General features: G+C 43.8%; 1 protein-coding gene across 4 annotated transcripts in view; it reads right to left on the reverse strand.

The window, feature by feature from the left end:
* Window positions 1-473: 473 nt before the first annotated feature.
* GOLGA1 (golgin A1) overlaps window positions 474-15,460 on the reverse strand; it is a 37,968-nt gene continuing 22,981 nt past the window's right edge. For all 4 annotated transcript variants that reach the window (XM_072123497.1, XM_072123498.1, XM_072123500.1 and 1 more), the window contains 7 exons: window positions 11,055-11,157; window positions 10,501-10,661; window positions 10,209-10,355; window positions 9,953-10,012; window positions 5,607-5,765; window positions 5,265-5,351; window positions 474-4,424 (listed from right to left, as the gene is read on the reverse strand). In XM_072123497.1, coding sequence (XP_071979598.1) covers window positions 4,344-4,424; window positions 5,265-5,351; window positions 5,607-5,765; window positions 9,953-10,012; window positions 10,209-10,355; window positions 10,501-10,661; window positions 11,055-11,157 — 798 coding nt within the window. In that variant the 3' untranslated portion in view covers window positions 474-4,343. The remainder of the gene's footprint in view (window positions 4,425-5,264; window positions 5,352-5,606; window positions 5,766-9,952; window positions 10,013-10,208; window positions 10,356-10,500; window positions 10,662-11,054; window positions 11,158-15,460) is intronic.

Below are 15,460 nucleotides of genomic sequence, written 5' to 3' on the forward strand. Positions count from 1 at the left end.
ATAGGAGCATCAAAGTGCCTGTGTGTGATGTTTGAATTGCGTAGTGAGGGGCTTGACATAACATGCGGAGCTCATTACTGATCACAAGCATTTCATGTGTGAACGTGGCCTGAATGTTTCCATTGCTCCACCTGTATTGAGGGGTTTGCTCTGCATGTCTTTACCCTGTGGTTAGTTTTAGCCCAATATTAGACCACTCCCACGGACTAAGAAAGATCCAGAACTGGTCCAAGTCTGCCTTGTATCAGGTGTAGTGATTTCCAGTAATATGTGATCACCGCTCTTCTCTCTATACTGATGAGCTGCGGTGACTCAGCCCTACTACTTACAAGCCTTTGGTTTCTGTTCCCACCCTCGATTACTCTCTGCATAACATGGGTGGAGGTCACAGAATTTGTAAATCATCTTCACCACATCCACAGATGACAGTGACTAGCACATGCTTAACAAATGACACAGCGACACATCACAGGTAGAGCGGAAATCCCATCATTTAATCAATATTGCACTGCAAGTTAAATAAGCTAATTCCTGAAGTATGTACATCGTCCACCGCCTATATACACAGGCAATAGAAAAGCATCAGATTCATAGAACATCACATCCATCTCCATTATATATATATACACAGCATAAGAAATGTATGTACAAGAGTGAGGAACAAGGAATATCTGACTCCACCACTAGGGGGAACCACTCACTGGTACTGGCCCTTTAACTACTGGATAATGAGAAGTTCATTGTGCTGTCAAGTGTGTGAAAAAGCTGTTCAATCCCATTGTATGGATAATATTAAATATACTGCCCCCTACTGTAAGTGTGTGGTATATGGAGAGAAGAATCTCTTAGTAACATCTCTTGACTCTGCTCCTGCTCTATTATTCTTCCTAGAAATGTACACGATGGGGTTGTTCCTGCAAAGTCAGACAACACCCAATCAATGAGGTAAGGACACAAGCCCTTGACAAAAGGAATGGTGACCCCCAATTGAAGATTCACTCATACATTTCCAGGAGGAATAACAGGACGGTACAGAATTATTCCAGAATGATTACATTTACTTTGTATTTTGGAAGTTTCTACTCATTGTATTCTGATGAGGTGATGTCAGATCAGAAGACACTATTATAACATTCTGCACTTCCAGGTACAACCAATATTTTCTATGTCAGGCTGTACCTTGGACCGCCTTGAAATTTGTTGCCTTTTTGTTGCCCACCATATACAATGTACAATAGCTCTAGCTATGAAATCTAATTTGCAATCCTGCTACAAAAAAATAAAACACCTCTTTCTGTTCCCCGCGGGTGCAGTACTGCAACTCTGCCATCCACTTTACTGGGTGGCGCAGCTGCTGGAGTGTAAAGGTAAGTGACTTTAATAGGGTTGTCCAGACAAACAGCTCCTATCCTGCCCATAGGTAGTGACTGGTATTGCAACTCCATTCATTTCTATACAGCTGAGCTGCAATTCCAGTACAGACCATGGTCAGGTGTGGTGCTGTTTTAGGAACAAAAGCAGCCGTGTTTCACAAGAAATAAGCATCATCAAGGGTAGAATAGGTCAGAGCAATTATGTGCTCGGCCATTTATGGACCTAATATGAGTTAATTTCTAGATTTAAAAATTCTTTAGCTAAAATAAAACTTACAGACTTGTATCTCAACTCTTGCTTTCCATTTTTTATGATATGTAACAGTGGGGGGGATCCTGTAAATTCTAGTTTATGAGTATATTTGCTTAAAAAAAAAAAAAATGTTCAAGGATTTATTACTTTTCTTGGACAGATCTGAAGGAAGAAGAGGTAAAGGAATTCTCCACCCCATGAAGAGAATGGGGGTGGAGAAAATGGGGCTCACAAATTTTGATGTCTTTTAACGTAAAAATCTGTTTAAATGATGCAAGGAGTCAGAAGGACTGTATCTCCAAGCTCAGAATATTCCCCCCCCCCCCAATAAAGCGCTATAGTGATAATGATCTCATTAGAGAACCATTACATCAGATCTGGGTACAGTCAGTCCCTGAAGCGTGAGTAGAATTGTGAAATAGGCCGACGCCGTCCTTCCTCGTCTTCTGACCCATTTTACATATGATGGAGTTAAGACACCTGTGAACGAGTTCCCAAAATACTGGGACTGGTCTGTCCGATAAAACTGTACAGAACCTGAGCTTTAGCACCGGGTGGTTAATAAATGTCATACTAGGAACCTGAGGTCTGATCCTTTATATTAATGGGAATCTCCAAATTCACACTTGTGATGGCCAATGCTTAAAATATTAGATTAATGGGGGGGGGGGGGGGTGTAATGCTTTAACAGTTGAAGAAGTAAATTGTTATATATCCAAACTAGAATTCAACCTCATTAGCTGGTTATCTAATATTAGGGGCCTCTCTTATTTGCCTGCTGTCAGAGCAAACCATTTAGTGGTGACCGGTTACCAGCACGTCTAGGACTGATCTCAGCAGCAGGGTCACGAGACTAATGGCATGTCATATGGAAGATGCTAAAGTGACCAGTAGATTAATGGTCTGATCACTTATTATAAAATATAACGTGAATAGCTATAGAAATGACTAAACTTGTAAATCTAGTCTCACCTCAACCCAATGTTCACACACACCCGGGATGTGACAGCAGGGACAGATATGACTGCGGTGCCCTATCCAGGGACACCATGAAGCCCCCTCACCAGTAAAGTGCATTTTGTGGATCAGATGAAGGGAATTCATCAGTATAACACTATATAATTATATAGAGCTGTGCCAGGCAGCGGTCACATTCACCATTGTAGTGAGCAGGATTTTTTTTTTTTTTTTTTAGAAGTGGTTTAGCTTTCTGCTCTGACACCACAGCCACGTGCAAAGGAAAAAAGTTCCCAGTCACATCAGTTCAGAGACAGGATTAGAGAACTTTGTTGGTCTTAAGCAATTTTTGCCCTGTGCGGCTTCATTTACTTTTAAAAAAACTAAACGTTTCGCTGATAATGCAACAAAGCCTCAAAAACATGAGATACTCTACTCCTCATTCCATCACTGCTGCCGTTCTGGCACTTCCTGCTCTCCCTTGATACAGAGGAAGTCACCACTCAGCCAATCACAGACCACAGGACTGGCAGCTTCGGATAGTGATTGGTAGTTTCATGCTGGAGAGGACTCGGGAAGTGTCAGAACTGGAGGGTGGTGAAGTATCATAATTTAGTGATTGAGTGGCTGCACATGCAGAGGTCACACATATATATTCCTGTAGGGGGGGGGAGCTTTTTAAGAACCCTCATTGTTGGGGTCCTGCTCCTGGGGGCAGCAATATATATTGCAGACTGATTGCTGCCCCCAGGAGCAGGGCTCCACCAATCTGGGTTCTTTACAAGCTCCTTCCCACCCCACAGTGATACAGTCCTGTATGGAAAGGATGACTGCAGCACGAAACAGGGACAGTACATTAGTCCTGCTCCTGGAGAACAGTCCAAGAAATACAACATCACACGGTCCGTATTTCACAGATTGCATACACCCAAGTCATAGGTCTGAAGAATCTTTTACAACCAAAACCCAAAAAGGGATTGAAACACCATCATTACCAGAATACAATGAAACTTGGACCCTACGGTGACCTGTTCTTACAGTCACATAGATACAACACAGAATTATCATACAATCCTTACCTTCTATACATACATGAGCAGGTCTATGGAGACTGGTACATTGGTGGGACCGTCATACATCATGATTTCTATCCAGGGAAAATATGAAATGATATATATTGTACATGTATAATCTTACAGCCCAGAATGGAGAGCAGCATCGTACCTGGATCCCAGAATCCTACAATTTCCTTTAAAGCTTGTTTTCCTCTTTTATATAAAATTATAATTCTGAGACTTTACACAGTAACCAGAGGAAGGAGATAAAAGGCCCACAAATGTCGCTACCCCTTAAAATACCATAAATTACACCCCCCCTCGCAACCGCTTCTTATCCGTTTTGTCAAAAGCCCTTTAAGAGGCGGATAAAGGAATAAAATCCAGTGTTGCTGGCCAGACATTGCATGATAACACTGAGAACAGGCCCAAAATGGAGTCAGGAACAGTCCAGGAGTCTTGCGTTGCATAGGATCATATGTACAGTGGTTTGAGGTTGTCTCTGTGCTGGGTGATGAATATTAATCATCCACCCGAACCGAAAGAAGTCACCACCGAGATACCCGGATTGTAAACGAGTCAGGAAAAGCTCATAGAGGACACAGTAGGGAAAGTGGTCAGAACGCACCAAAACCTTCTGGTGTCAATGTCATTTTCATAGAAAGTGCAATCAAAAAGAAGTTCCTTGCCGACAAGTTTGTCCCCTCAAGTCCAGGGCATCCTCGGCTTGGAAATCGATGGGCGGACAGTACCCTTCGGAGCGGGCTTGGAACCGAACCAAGACATCTGAAAATGGAGGAGGGACAAACAAAATTGGAATTATGACAACTATGGGTGAGATTTATCAGTAGTGTCAGAGCAAAACTGTTGTAGGTGCCCGTGGCTGATCGCTGAGGGTCCGTCTGCTGGAACCTCCATTGATTACAAGTACAGGACCGCAGCTCTCCAGAGAAGGGAGGTCCTGTTCTCAGTATTGGGTGGAGCGACAGGACGAGCACGCCACCAACCAGTCCATTGAATTATATTGGAATTACTCTGCTCGGCTATGTCCAATCATTCCTAAAAACAATGAATGGAAAAGCAGGGAGCATGCTCATCCTGACACTTCGCGAGAATGGGACCCCTATTCGTTGGAGACGAGGGTGTTGTTCTCGATGAGGGTCCCAGCATTTGGACCCTCACTCACCAGCTAGCTTGGGACTACCCCTTTAATGCTACTTCCTACTGTGTGCAAACAACAGATCTGTGGTCCGCTCAAGTTCATTGTTTTATCAGTTTCTGTGTCTTATGTCCCCAAAAAGAGTGTGTCACCCATATATGATCTGTTAATGCGTTTTATCTGCACAAATAACAGAAGGCTGGCAAATGCTTATCCCAACCTCTTGAAGGGTCACATGATTGTGGTACCTATAGACTGATCAACATATACTGATGGCAGACTGATGACACCCAAGTGACCTCCTTATTTTTCCCATAGACTTCTAACGAGTTGCAAACAGGGGCAGGTAAAATCAGTGTGAGATAAGTAAAAAGACTGATAACACGTGGACTAAAGCAACATTCAGGTACATGTAGCCTTTGTGTTAGGGAAATAACTATGGAGAAATTGATGAAAAGATGGAATACCTTGTATTCTAGCGTCTCCTTGAGTAAATTTTCTTCTTCCACGGAGAAGTTTAGCAATACTGATACAGCTTTTATAAGGTGAAATGCCTAAAAAGGTCAGTAAATTAGAAAACAAATCAGCTTGAGAGAATGTAGAAGAACGCGGCTTTCACTTCCGAAAATGAGGAACATCTGATATTGCTCAAAAGTATTTTCCAGAAAGCTAACCATTATGCAATTCTTCAATGCTGTCACAGAAAAACTAGTGGAGAGAAATATGTAAAGCGATGAAAGTGCTTATCACAGACCAATACCCATAGGCATCACCCTCTATGATAGATGACACAGCACCGAGATCCTCACCTCTGCTTCCCGGGCAGACATAAACTTCAGCACAACATGCTTCAAGTACTCAAAGTTGATCTCTCGAGAGTCATTGAGATCGGCATTATTGGTCACGGTGAGGGAGGGGGCTGGTGGATCCGCAGGGTTCAGCTTCTCCTCTGGATCTGGTTTTAACCTCTAGATAAAAAGAAGGTTTTTATATTACGCACTGCAACACCGAGAGTTCACATAAGATTATACAACGGAGCATTATACAAAGGCAAAGCACTGCTATTTATGGTTTCACTATTCCCTGCAAGGTTACATTAGCACCATGTTCTGCCCTCCATTGTAAGGATACAGCAGGCGGATTCACAACATGTCCTTACTACAAAGGACTAGGACGTATGACTGCTCCAAGTCTTCTCTCCTTTTACCACTTTCATTTCCCCCAGAGATGTGTCTGTCCTTATATGGCCAGTTACCTGAATGTGGACCATCCTGAGCGTTTGTATAGCGGAGGCCAGAGGTGGATGTAACACTATTACATCCGTCCCCAACATGGCCTCTTATGGGTGTATACATTGATCAGCAGGAGGTATGGAAAGACGTAGCTCTGTGTTTAACCCCTTCCCGACATTTGACGTACTATTACTGCATGGCGGGAGGTGCGTTCCCGCAAAATGCAGTAATAGTACGTCATGCTTCTGGCGCCGGCTCCAGAACAGAGCCCGCGCTAGAAGCTGCGGGTGTCTGCTATATATTATAGCCTACACCCGCCTCTAACATCTCCGATCGCAGGTGTTAACCCCTGACACGCCGCGGTCGCGCTGACAGCGGCGTGTTAGGGGCATTTGAGAAGAATCGGACCCCCCCCGCGGCACTTACTGGGGGGGGGGTCCGCTGCTCCGTTCGCAGCCCCGGGACTGCCGGTGCCCAGGGCTGCGCGATCCTCTCCTGTGTGCCGGGTCCGTGCCTCCTGGCAGGACCCAGCTGTAACACACTCAGCATGCGCATCTGTATTACACTGTGTAATGTGAAGAAGAGCTTGAACAAGTGATCAGTGGATCACTTGTTCAAGCTAACCTGTAAAAGTTAATAAAAAATGTTAAAAACACTACATAAAATCATTTTTTAATAAAAAGAATTAATTAAATAAAGTTAAAGTCCCCTAAACACAAATATTCCCTATACACATGCAATAAAGTGAAAAAAAACCCCACAAAATCGCCAAAAAACCCCCACATATTTGGTATCGCCGCGTCCGTAACAATCCGCACAATAACTCAGAAACATTATTGGACCCGCTCGGTGAACGCCGTAAAAACATAACCCGTAAAACACGCCAAAAATGTACATTTTTCATAAAATCTCTACACAAAAATGTTCTAAAAAGTGATCAAAAAAAGTTATGTGCACCAAAATGGTACCACTGCAAAGAACAACTCAACTTGTAAAAAATAAGCCCAAAACTAGCTCTGTCAACCAAAAAATATTAAAGTTACGTCTCCAAAAAGATGGCGATGTAAAAACAAATGAGATTTCCTCTATATTAGTTTTTATCCAGTAAAATTGTAAAAATAAATGAAAAACTGTATAAATGAGGTATCACCATAATCATAATCACCTATAGAATAAAGATAATATAGTATTTTTAGTGTACGGTGTACGACCCCCAAAAAATACGAAAAAAAAGTAAACCAAAATTGACAATTTTCTTTTCACCCATACATTCAAGAGTTAATAAAATCTCATCAATAAGCTAATGACCCACGAAAATGAAGCATTTGTAAAGTGCATCTCATGTCGCAAAAAATAAGCCCTTATATGTCCAAATTGCCAAAAAAATAAAGATTGTATAGCCAATAAAAAGTGACAATGCATAATCTGCTCTGAATGGCGCAGCTCCCTTCAATGCCCTGGCGTGTGCCCATACAGCAGGTTACCACCACATATGGGGTATTATTATACACAGAAGAGATTGGGTATCAAATTTTGTGGAGCGTTTTGGTATTTTATCCACTGAGAATTTGTACATTTTTTGAAAAACACATTCATTTAGCCAAAAAAGTTTACTTTCAAAATTGTATCTGATTTTGTTTTAACCCCTGTAAAACAATTAAAGGGTTAACAAACTTCATAAAAGTTGTTTTACGTACGTTTACTTTTATTTAGGTCTCTCAAAGTGATTTGAAACCTGAGCAGGTCCCTCAATAGCAGGATTTTGCATTTTTTATGAAAATGTGAAAAATCGCACCTAACGTTCAAAGGCCCATAACATCCTACAAAAATAAGAGTATGCCTAAAAAACCATGTCCACATAAATTAGACATTTAGTGAATGTTAGTTATTACATTTTTTGCGGTTATGACTGTATGGAAAAAGTAGAACATTTTGAAGTTCGAAAATCAAGAATTTTTCCAAATTTTCACCAAATATCTAATTTTCTCATAAATAAATGCAAAACATACCACCAAAATTTTTCAACTAACATGAAGTACAATGTGTCACGAGAAAAAAGAATAAAATCACTTCGATATGTTAAAGCGTTTCGAAGTTATAACCACTTATAGCAGTGGTGGCGAACCTATGGCACGCAGAGCCCTCTCTGTGGGCACACGCACCGATGCCTGAACCACTGCCGGAGGCTCACTGGAACTCACCCTGCTCAGCCGATCTTCATGCTGTGAAGGTGTCAGGTCTCTGTGGAGTTTCCTGTGTGCCAGCGCTGCTGTCTGATCACAACTAACACATTCCTCAGCAGGCAGCAGCACGGAGCCGGCCACAGAGGTCAGAGGTTGCACGTGGGCGGAGTCACAGACGCTGGACACTCACACAGCGTCTCCTGCATCAGTCCCTGCTCTCCTCCCGCCTGTCATCAGGAAGAACTGAGCATAAGCTTCAGATGCAGCACAGGAGTCCAGGCTGTGAGATGGCTGCTGGGTGATAGCTGCTGGGTGAGCTCTCAGTTCTGCTCATTCCACTTGCATTTATCCTCCTTTGTCACCCGACCCCACAAACAGCCCTGGTGCTTATTCACTCACTGTACATAGGACTGCAGGATCCCAATCCCTATCAGACAGCCCTGTGTATGGAACAGTACTATTGTACTTACACAGGACCGTCTCCTTTACATGGAGGGAAAAGCAGCAGTCCTATGCAAGTTTCATACATAGGACTGCTGCCTCACCCTCCCTTAGGCAGTCCTGTAAAAGGTTTTACCCTGTACTTTTTGTGTCACATTGAGGGAAATACAGAAGTCCTAAGTAAACTATGGGACAATAGGCTGCAGCAGTCCTGTGTAAAATACAGCACTGCATGGTACAAAAGCCAATTTGAGTAACAGACTGCTGCATCTTATTGCTCCATAAGTTACCTAGGACTTCTGTAGCTAGACAGTTTTCATTCATTACATAGGACTGCTGCCTCTTCCTTCATGTAAAAATGTGATGTATAAGGTAGCAGTCCTATGCAAGAAAAGAAAGTTGGCAGACTGCAGCAGTCCTGAGTGATATATGCGGTCTGGTATCCCAGCAGTTCTGTGTAAACTTAACACTAGACTGTTAAACCCAGTAGCTCCCTATGTATGTAGTGATCTATTGTTTTTATTAATTACTAACCTGGGACTGCTGCAGATTTTCTAGTTATCTACGTTGGCATTATTGGGCAGTTTGCATTTTAAAACGCAATTCAATTTAGAAGCACTAGAGAGGAGTTACTACTGATCAGGTACTGGCCCTGAGTGTGAATTGCCTTATTGGCACTTTGTGTTAAGTAGGTACATTTTGCGTTTTAGTTTGGGCACTCGGTCTCTAAAAGGTTCGCCATCACTGACTTATAGTGACACAGGGCAGATATGAAAAAATGGGCCGTGTCAGGAAGGTGAAAATTGGCTTCAGCGTTAAGGGGTTAAAGGACATCTATCACCAAGGATTGTAAACCAAGAACACTGACATACTGGTGAGCGCCCCCTATGGCAGGATCTGCTCTTCTTTTAGCTTATTATGCCCTAGTTTTTAAGAGAAAAAAGGGTTTTAAAATGATGCTAATTAAACTGATACTAATTTGCCAAAATACAACTATGGTTTGGTCGGCGTAAACGCTGAACAAATCCAAATAACATGGTGTGACTGTAGCCTAATGCCCATGCAGCAAGGCTGGTGTCAGTCAGCTGTAATAAAGCAAGTAGAACACAGAACATATACTTGGGGTGGGTTAGCAGAGGTGTCCGCGGCTAATTTGTTGCGTTCCTGTTGGGTTTAACCAGTTCTCCTCCACATGCCAAGACTAAAATCAGCAACGCGAAGGGACATCAAGTCACGCTGCAGCTTATAACTTTTACAGAGTAGAAAACCCAGCAAATACCTGCAATAAAGACAACTCACCAGCTCTTTTTGCAAAGTCTTCTTTAGTTCTGCCATTCTCTGCTGAAGTTGTTTGATAGTCTGGAAATACATGGAAGAAATAATACAAGGAATAGTATAGATTTATCAATGCGTTTCTGCCATAAACGCACTTAGAATATTGTTGAAAATTTAGTATTTTGACCCCATATTTTTCTGTTTCACGGTAGTGATACATCTGCCACAATACTAAAATTTGGATTCTCATGTCAGAAGTGACTCCAGCCTTAATGTGCACCTTATTTTTCTCAGCAATCTGTTGCTCCATTTCCCTGTTCTCCTTCTGCAGCAGGGCGATGTCACCGGCCGCCACCTCTCCATTGTGCTCATGTGTACCATGTAACCTCTCGTGGAGAGTAGAGACTTCGTCTTGGAGTGAAGACACCTGGAATAAGAAGGAAATGTCTCTTATTACGGATTATGTACATGTCATGAAACCTCACACAAACACCATTCATGTGCATGAGGCCAGGCCATGGATAAGGAATTTATAGTGCTGCGAGTATGTGGGGTAGTTGTAGTTTTCTTACCTGTGACTCACTTGCCAGCAGGGCCTCCCTCTGCTCCTGGAGCTGCTCCGTGACATCTCTTACATGTTTCTCCGCAGATTCCTCGCTCTGAGCTGCTCTGGTTTTATAAGTCTCCAGATCAGATTGCAACTGCTGCATTTTTAATACAACGGCATCATAATCTGTGGGTGAAGTCATCAAAAGACATGTTGTGGATTGTGCAAAAGAATCACGTGAATATCTAACCTTTCATGTTTCATTTGCGGATTTTAAAATTTGGAATCATTGCAGTACTTTATAAAGGTTTATTTCACTTTACCTGCCTCCCTGCCAGCAGTGTGTGGCGAGCCCTGGGAAGGGGGAGCAGCTTCAGCCTGTGTCTCAGTCTTCTCATGCATTCCTCCTCTTCTCCAGGAGAGGAGACTGAGACAAAGCGCACAGGCTGCAGCTAACCCCCGAACTCGCCATACTCTGCTATATTACTTTATCCTAGAGCTGTAGCATGCACTACAGGCATCATGAGTTATTTGAATAGGGGGCACTTGGCTTTAATTGAGTAGGACAACACCGCTGACCTCCTTTCAGTAATGCAGCCTCTTCATCTTTTCTGGCCAGCTCCTCCTTCTTCAGAGACATCTCCTGAGTGTTTTGGGTGATCGCTGACATCAAATCTGCCACCTGTCACAGGTCAACATGGAGATAGTGAAAATCAAGCTGCAACACACCAACATCCTATTCCGGCAGTGGTACTTTTGGTCTGCATTTATAGGGGATAATGCATAGACTCGTGTTTCATGCTGCAATGCACAAGACCATAAATGACTCAAAGTCCTTCATTTCCATGTGTGCATGGGGAACAAAACTGTTGTTCCCCCTCGTTTAATGAAAGAAAACCCCAAATGGTCACAGAAATAACTTGAATCTGACAAGAATAAATAAATTCAATTTCTATAAAAATGATCAAATGGAAGGCAGACATTGCTTTTCAATCCGGCATCAACAGAATAAAAAAAAAAAAAACTCATAAAAGAAGTGATGGTTTCCTTAACTTAAACTTCTGCGCCTCTCAGCAGGTATTTTGGGACACTCCTCATGAGCAAACTGCTCCAGTTCTCTGGGGTTTTGCATGTTTCAGCTCCTTACAAAGATGCTCAGTAGGATTTAGGTCCGGGCTCATAGAAGGCGACTTCAGAATAATCCAATGTTTTCACAAGACCCATGACCTGTGAGCGAGACCTAGCTTTCTGACACTGGCAGCACATTTCTCTAGAGTCCCTTCATTGTACACTGCACAGATTCAAGACCCCCTGTGCCAGATGTAGCAAAGCAGCCCCAGAACATACCAGAGCCTCCTCCATGTGTCACAGTAGGGACAGTCTCCTTTTCAAGATATGCTTGATTTTTCCATCTGTGAACATAGAGCTGATGTGCCTTGCCAAAAAGTTAAATTTTAGTCTCATCTGTCCATATGACCTTCTCCTAGCTATGTTGCTTGTCAAAGTGTTGCAAATTCCAGTCTTGCTTTTTTTATTATTTGTTTTTAGAAATGCCGTCCTTCTTGGTCGTTTCCAATCAAGTCTAATTTGGACTTATATTATTATGTGCAACTGTTATCACAGGAACATCTAGATGCTTGGAAATGTTTTTTATCCTTTACCTTTAACATACTTGTCTATCATTTTTTTTCTAAGCTCCTGAAAAATCTTTCCTTCCTTTCATCTGGTCCATGTAACAGTAGCCCTATATGCACAGCACAGCGAGTAGCTGTAGCCCTATATACAGCACAGTGAGAAGCCCTATATACAGCATAGTGAGGAGCCCTATATACAGCATAGTGAGGAGCCGTAGCCCTATATACAGCACAGGGAGGAGCTGTACCCTATATACAGCACAGTGAGGAGCTGTAGCCCTATATACAGCACAGTGAGGAGCTGTAGCCCTATATACAGCACAGTGAGGAGCTGTACCCTATATACAGCACAGTGAGTAGCTGTAGCCCTATATGCACAGCACAGCGAGTAGCTGTAGCCCTATATACAGCACAGTGAGGAGCCCTATATACAGCATAGTGAGGAGCCCTATATACAGCATAGTGAGGAGCCGTAGCCCTATATACAGCACAGGGAGGAGCTGTACCCTATATACAGCACAGTGAGGAGCTGTAGCCCTATATACAGCACAGTGAGGAGCTGTAGCCCTATATACAGCACAGTGAGTAGCTGTACCCTATATACAGCATAGTGAGGAACCCTATATACAGCACGGTGAGGAACCCTATATACAGCACAGTGAGGAACCCTATATACAGCACAGTGAGGAACCCTATATACAGCACAGGGAGTAGCTGTACCCTATATACAGCACAGTGAGGAGCTGTACCCTATATACAGCACAGGGAGTAGCTGTACCCTATATACAGCAGTGAGGAGCTGTAGCCCTATATACAGCACAGTGAGGAGCTGTAGCCCTATATACAGCACAGTGAGTAGCTGTAGCCCTATATACAGCACAGTGAGTAGCTGTACCCTATATACAGCACAGTGAGGAGCTGTAGCCCTATATACAGCACAGTGAGGAGCTGTACCCTATATACAGCACAGTGAGTAGCTGTAGCCCTATATGCACAGCACAGCGAGTAGCTGTAGCCCTATATACAGCACAGTGAGGAGCCCTATATACAGCATAGTGAGGAGCCCTATATACAGCATAGTGAGGAGCCGTAGCCCTATATACAGCACAGGGAGGAGCTGTACCCTATATACAGCACAGTGAGGAGCTGTAGCCCTATATACAGCACAGTGAGGAGCTGTAGCCCTATATACAGCACAGTGAGGAGCTGTACCCTATATACAGCACAGTGAGTAGCTGTAGCCCTATATGCACAGCACAGCGAGTAGCTGTAGCCCTATATACAGCACAGTGAGGAGCCCTATATACAGCATAGTGAGGAGCCCTATATACAGCATAGTGAGGAGCCGTAGCCCTATATACAGCACAGGGAGGAGCTGTACCCTATATACAGCACAGTGAGGAGCTGTAGCCCTATATACAGCACAGTGAGGAGCTGTAGCCCTATATACAGCACAGTGAGGAGCTGTACCCTATATACAGCACAGTGAGTAGCTGTAGCCCTATATGCACAGCACAGCGAGTAGCTGTAGCCCTATATACAGCACAGTGAGGAGCCCTATATACAGCATAGTGAGGAGCCCTATATACAGCATAGTGAGGAGCCGTAGCCCTATATACAGCACAGGGAGGAGCTGTACCCTATATACAGCACAGTGAGGAGCTGTACCCTATGTACAGCACAGTTAGGAGCTGTACCCTATATACAGCACAGTGAGTAGCTGTACCCTATATACAGCACAGTGAGTAGCTGTACCCTATATACAGCACAGTGAGTAGCTGTACCCTATATACAGCACAGTGAGGAGCTGTAGCCCTATATGCACAGCACAGCGAGTAGCTGTAGCCCTATATACAGCACAGTGAGGAGCCCTATATACAGCACAGTGAGGAGCCCTATATACAGCATAGTGAGGAGCCGTAGCCCTATATACAGCACAGGGAGGAGCTGTACCCTATATACAGCACAGTGAGGAGCTGTACCCTATGTACAGCACAGTGAGTAGCTGTACCCTATATACAGCACAGTGAGTAGCTGTACCCTATATACAGCACAGTGAGGAACCCTATATACAGCACAGTGAGGAACCCTATATACAGCACAGTGAGGAACCCTATATACAGCACAGTGAGGAGCCCTATATACAGCACAGTGAGGAACCCTATATACAGCACAGTGAGGAACCCTATATACAGCACAGTGAGGAGCCCTATATACAGCACAGTGAGGAGCCCTATATACAGCACAGTGAGGAGCCCTATATACAGCACAGTGAGGAACCCTATATACAGCACAGTGAGGAACCCTATATACAGCACAGTGAGGAACCCTATATACAGCACAGTGAGTAGCTGTACCCTATATACAGCATAGTGAGGAACCCTATATACAGCACGGTGAGGAACCCTATATACAGCACAGTGAGGAACCCTATATACAGCACAGGGAGTAGCTGTACCCTATATACAGCACAGTGAGGAGCTGTACCCTATATACAGCACAGGGAGTAGCTGTACCCTATATACAGCAGTGAGGAGCTGTAGCCCTATATACAGCACAGTGAGGAGCTGTAGCCCTATATACAGCACAGTGAGGAGCTGTAGCCCTATATACAGCACAGTGAGGAGCTGTAGCCCTATATACAGCACAGTGAGGAGCTGTAGCCCTATATACAGCACAGTGAGGAGCTGTAGCCCTATATACAGCACAGTGAGGAGCTGTAGCCCTATATACAGCACAGTGAGGAGCTGTAGCCCTATATACAGCACAGTGAGGAGCTGTAGCCCTATATACAGCACAGTGAGGAGCTGTAGCCCTATATACAGCACAGTGAGGAGCTGTAGCCCTATATACAGCACAGTGAGGAGCTGTAGCCCTATATACAGCACAGTGAGGAGCTGTAGCCCTATATACAGCACAGTGAGGAGCTGTAGCCCTATATACAGCACAGTGAGTAGATGTACCCTATATACAGCACAGTGAGTAGCTGTAGCCCTATATACAGCACAGTGAGGAGCTGTAGCCCTATATACAGCACAGTGAGGAGCTGTAGCCCTATATACAGCACAGTGAGTAGCTGTAGCCCTATATACAGCACAGTGAGTAGCTGTAGCCCTATATACAGCACAGTGAGTAGCTGTACCCTATATACAGCATAGTGAGGAGCCATATATACAGCACAGTGAGTAGCTGTAGTCCTATATACAGCACAGTGAGGAGCTGTAGCCCTATATACAGCACAGTGAGGAGCTGTAGCCCTATATACAGCACAGTGAGGAGCTGTAGCCCTATATACAGCACAGTGAGGAGCTGTAGCCCTATATACAGCACAGTGAGGAGCTGTAGCCCTAT

This window comes from Engystomops pustulosus, chromosome 9, assembly GCF_040894005.1.
Source record: "Engystomops pustulosus chromosome 9, aEngPut4.maternal, whole genome shotgun sequence".
NCBI classification, from domain to species: domain Eukaryota; kingdom Metazoa; phylum Chordata; class Amphibia; order Anura; family Leptodactylidae; genus Engystomops; species Engystomops pustulosus.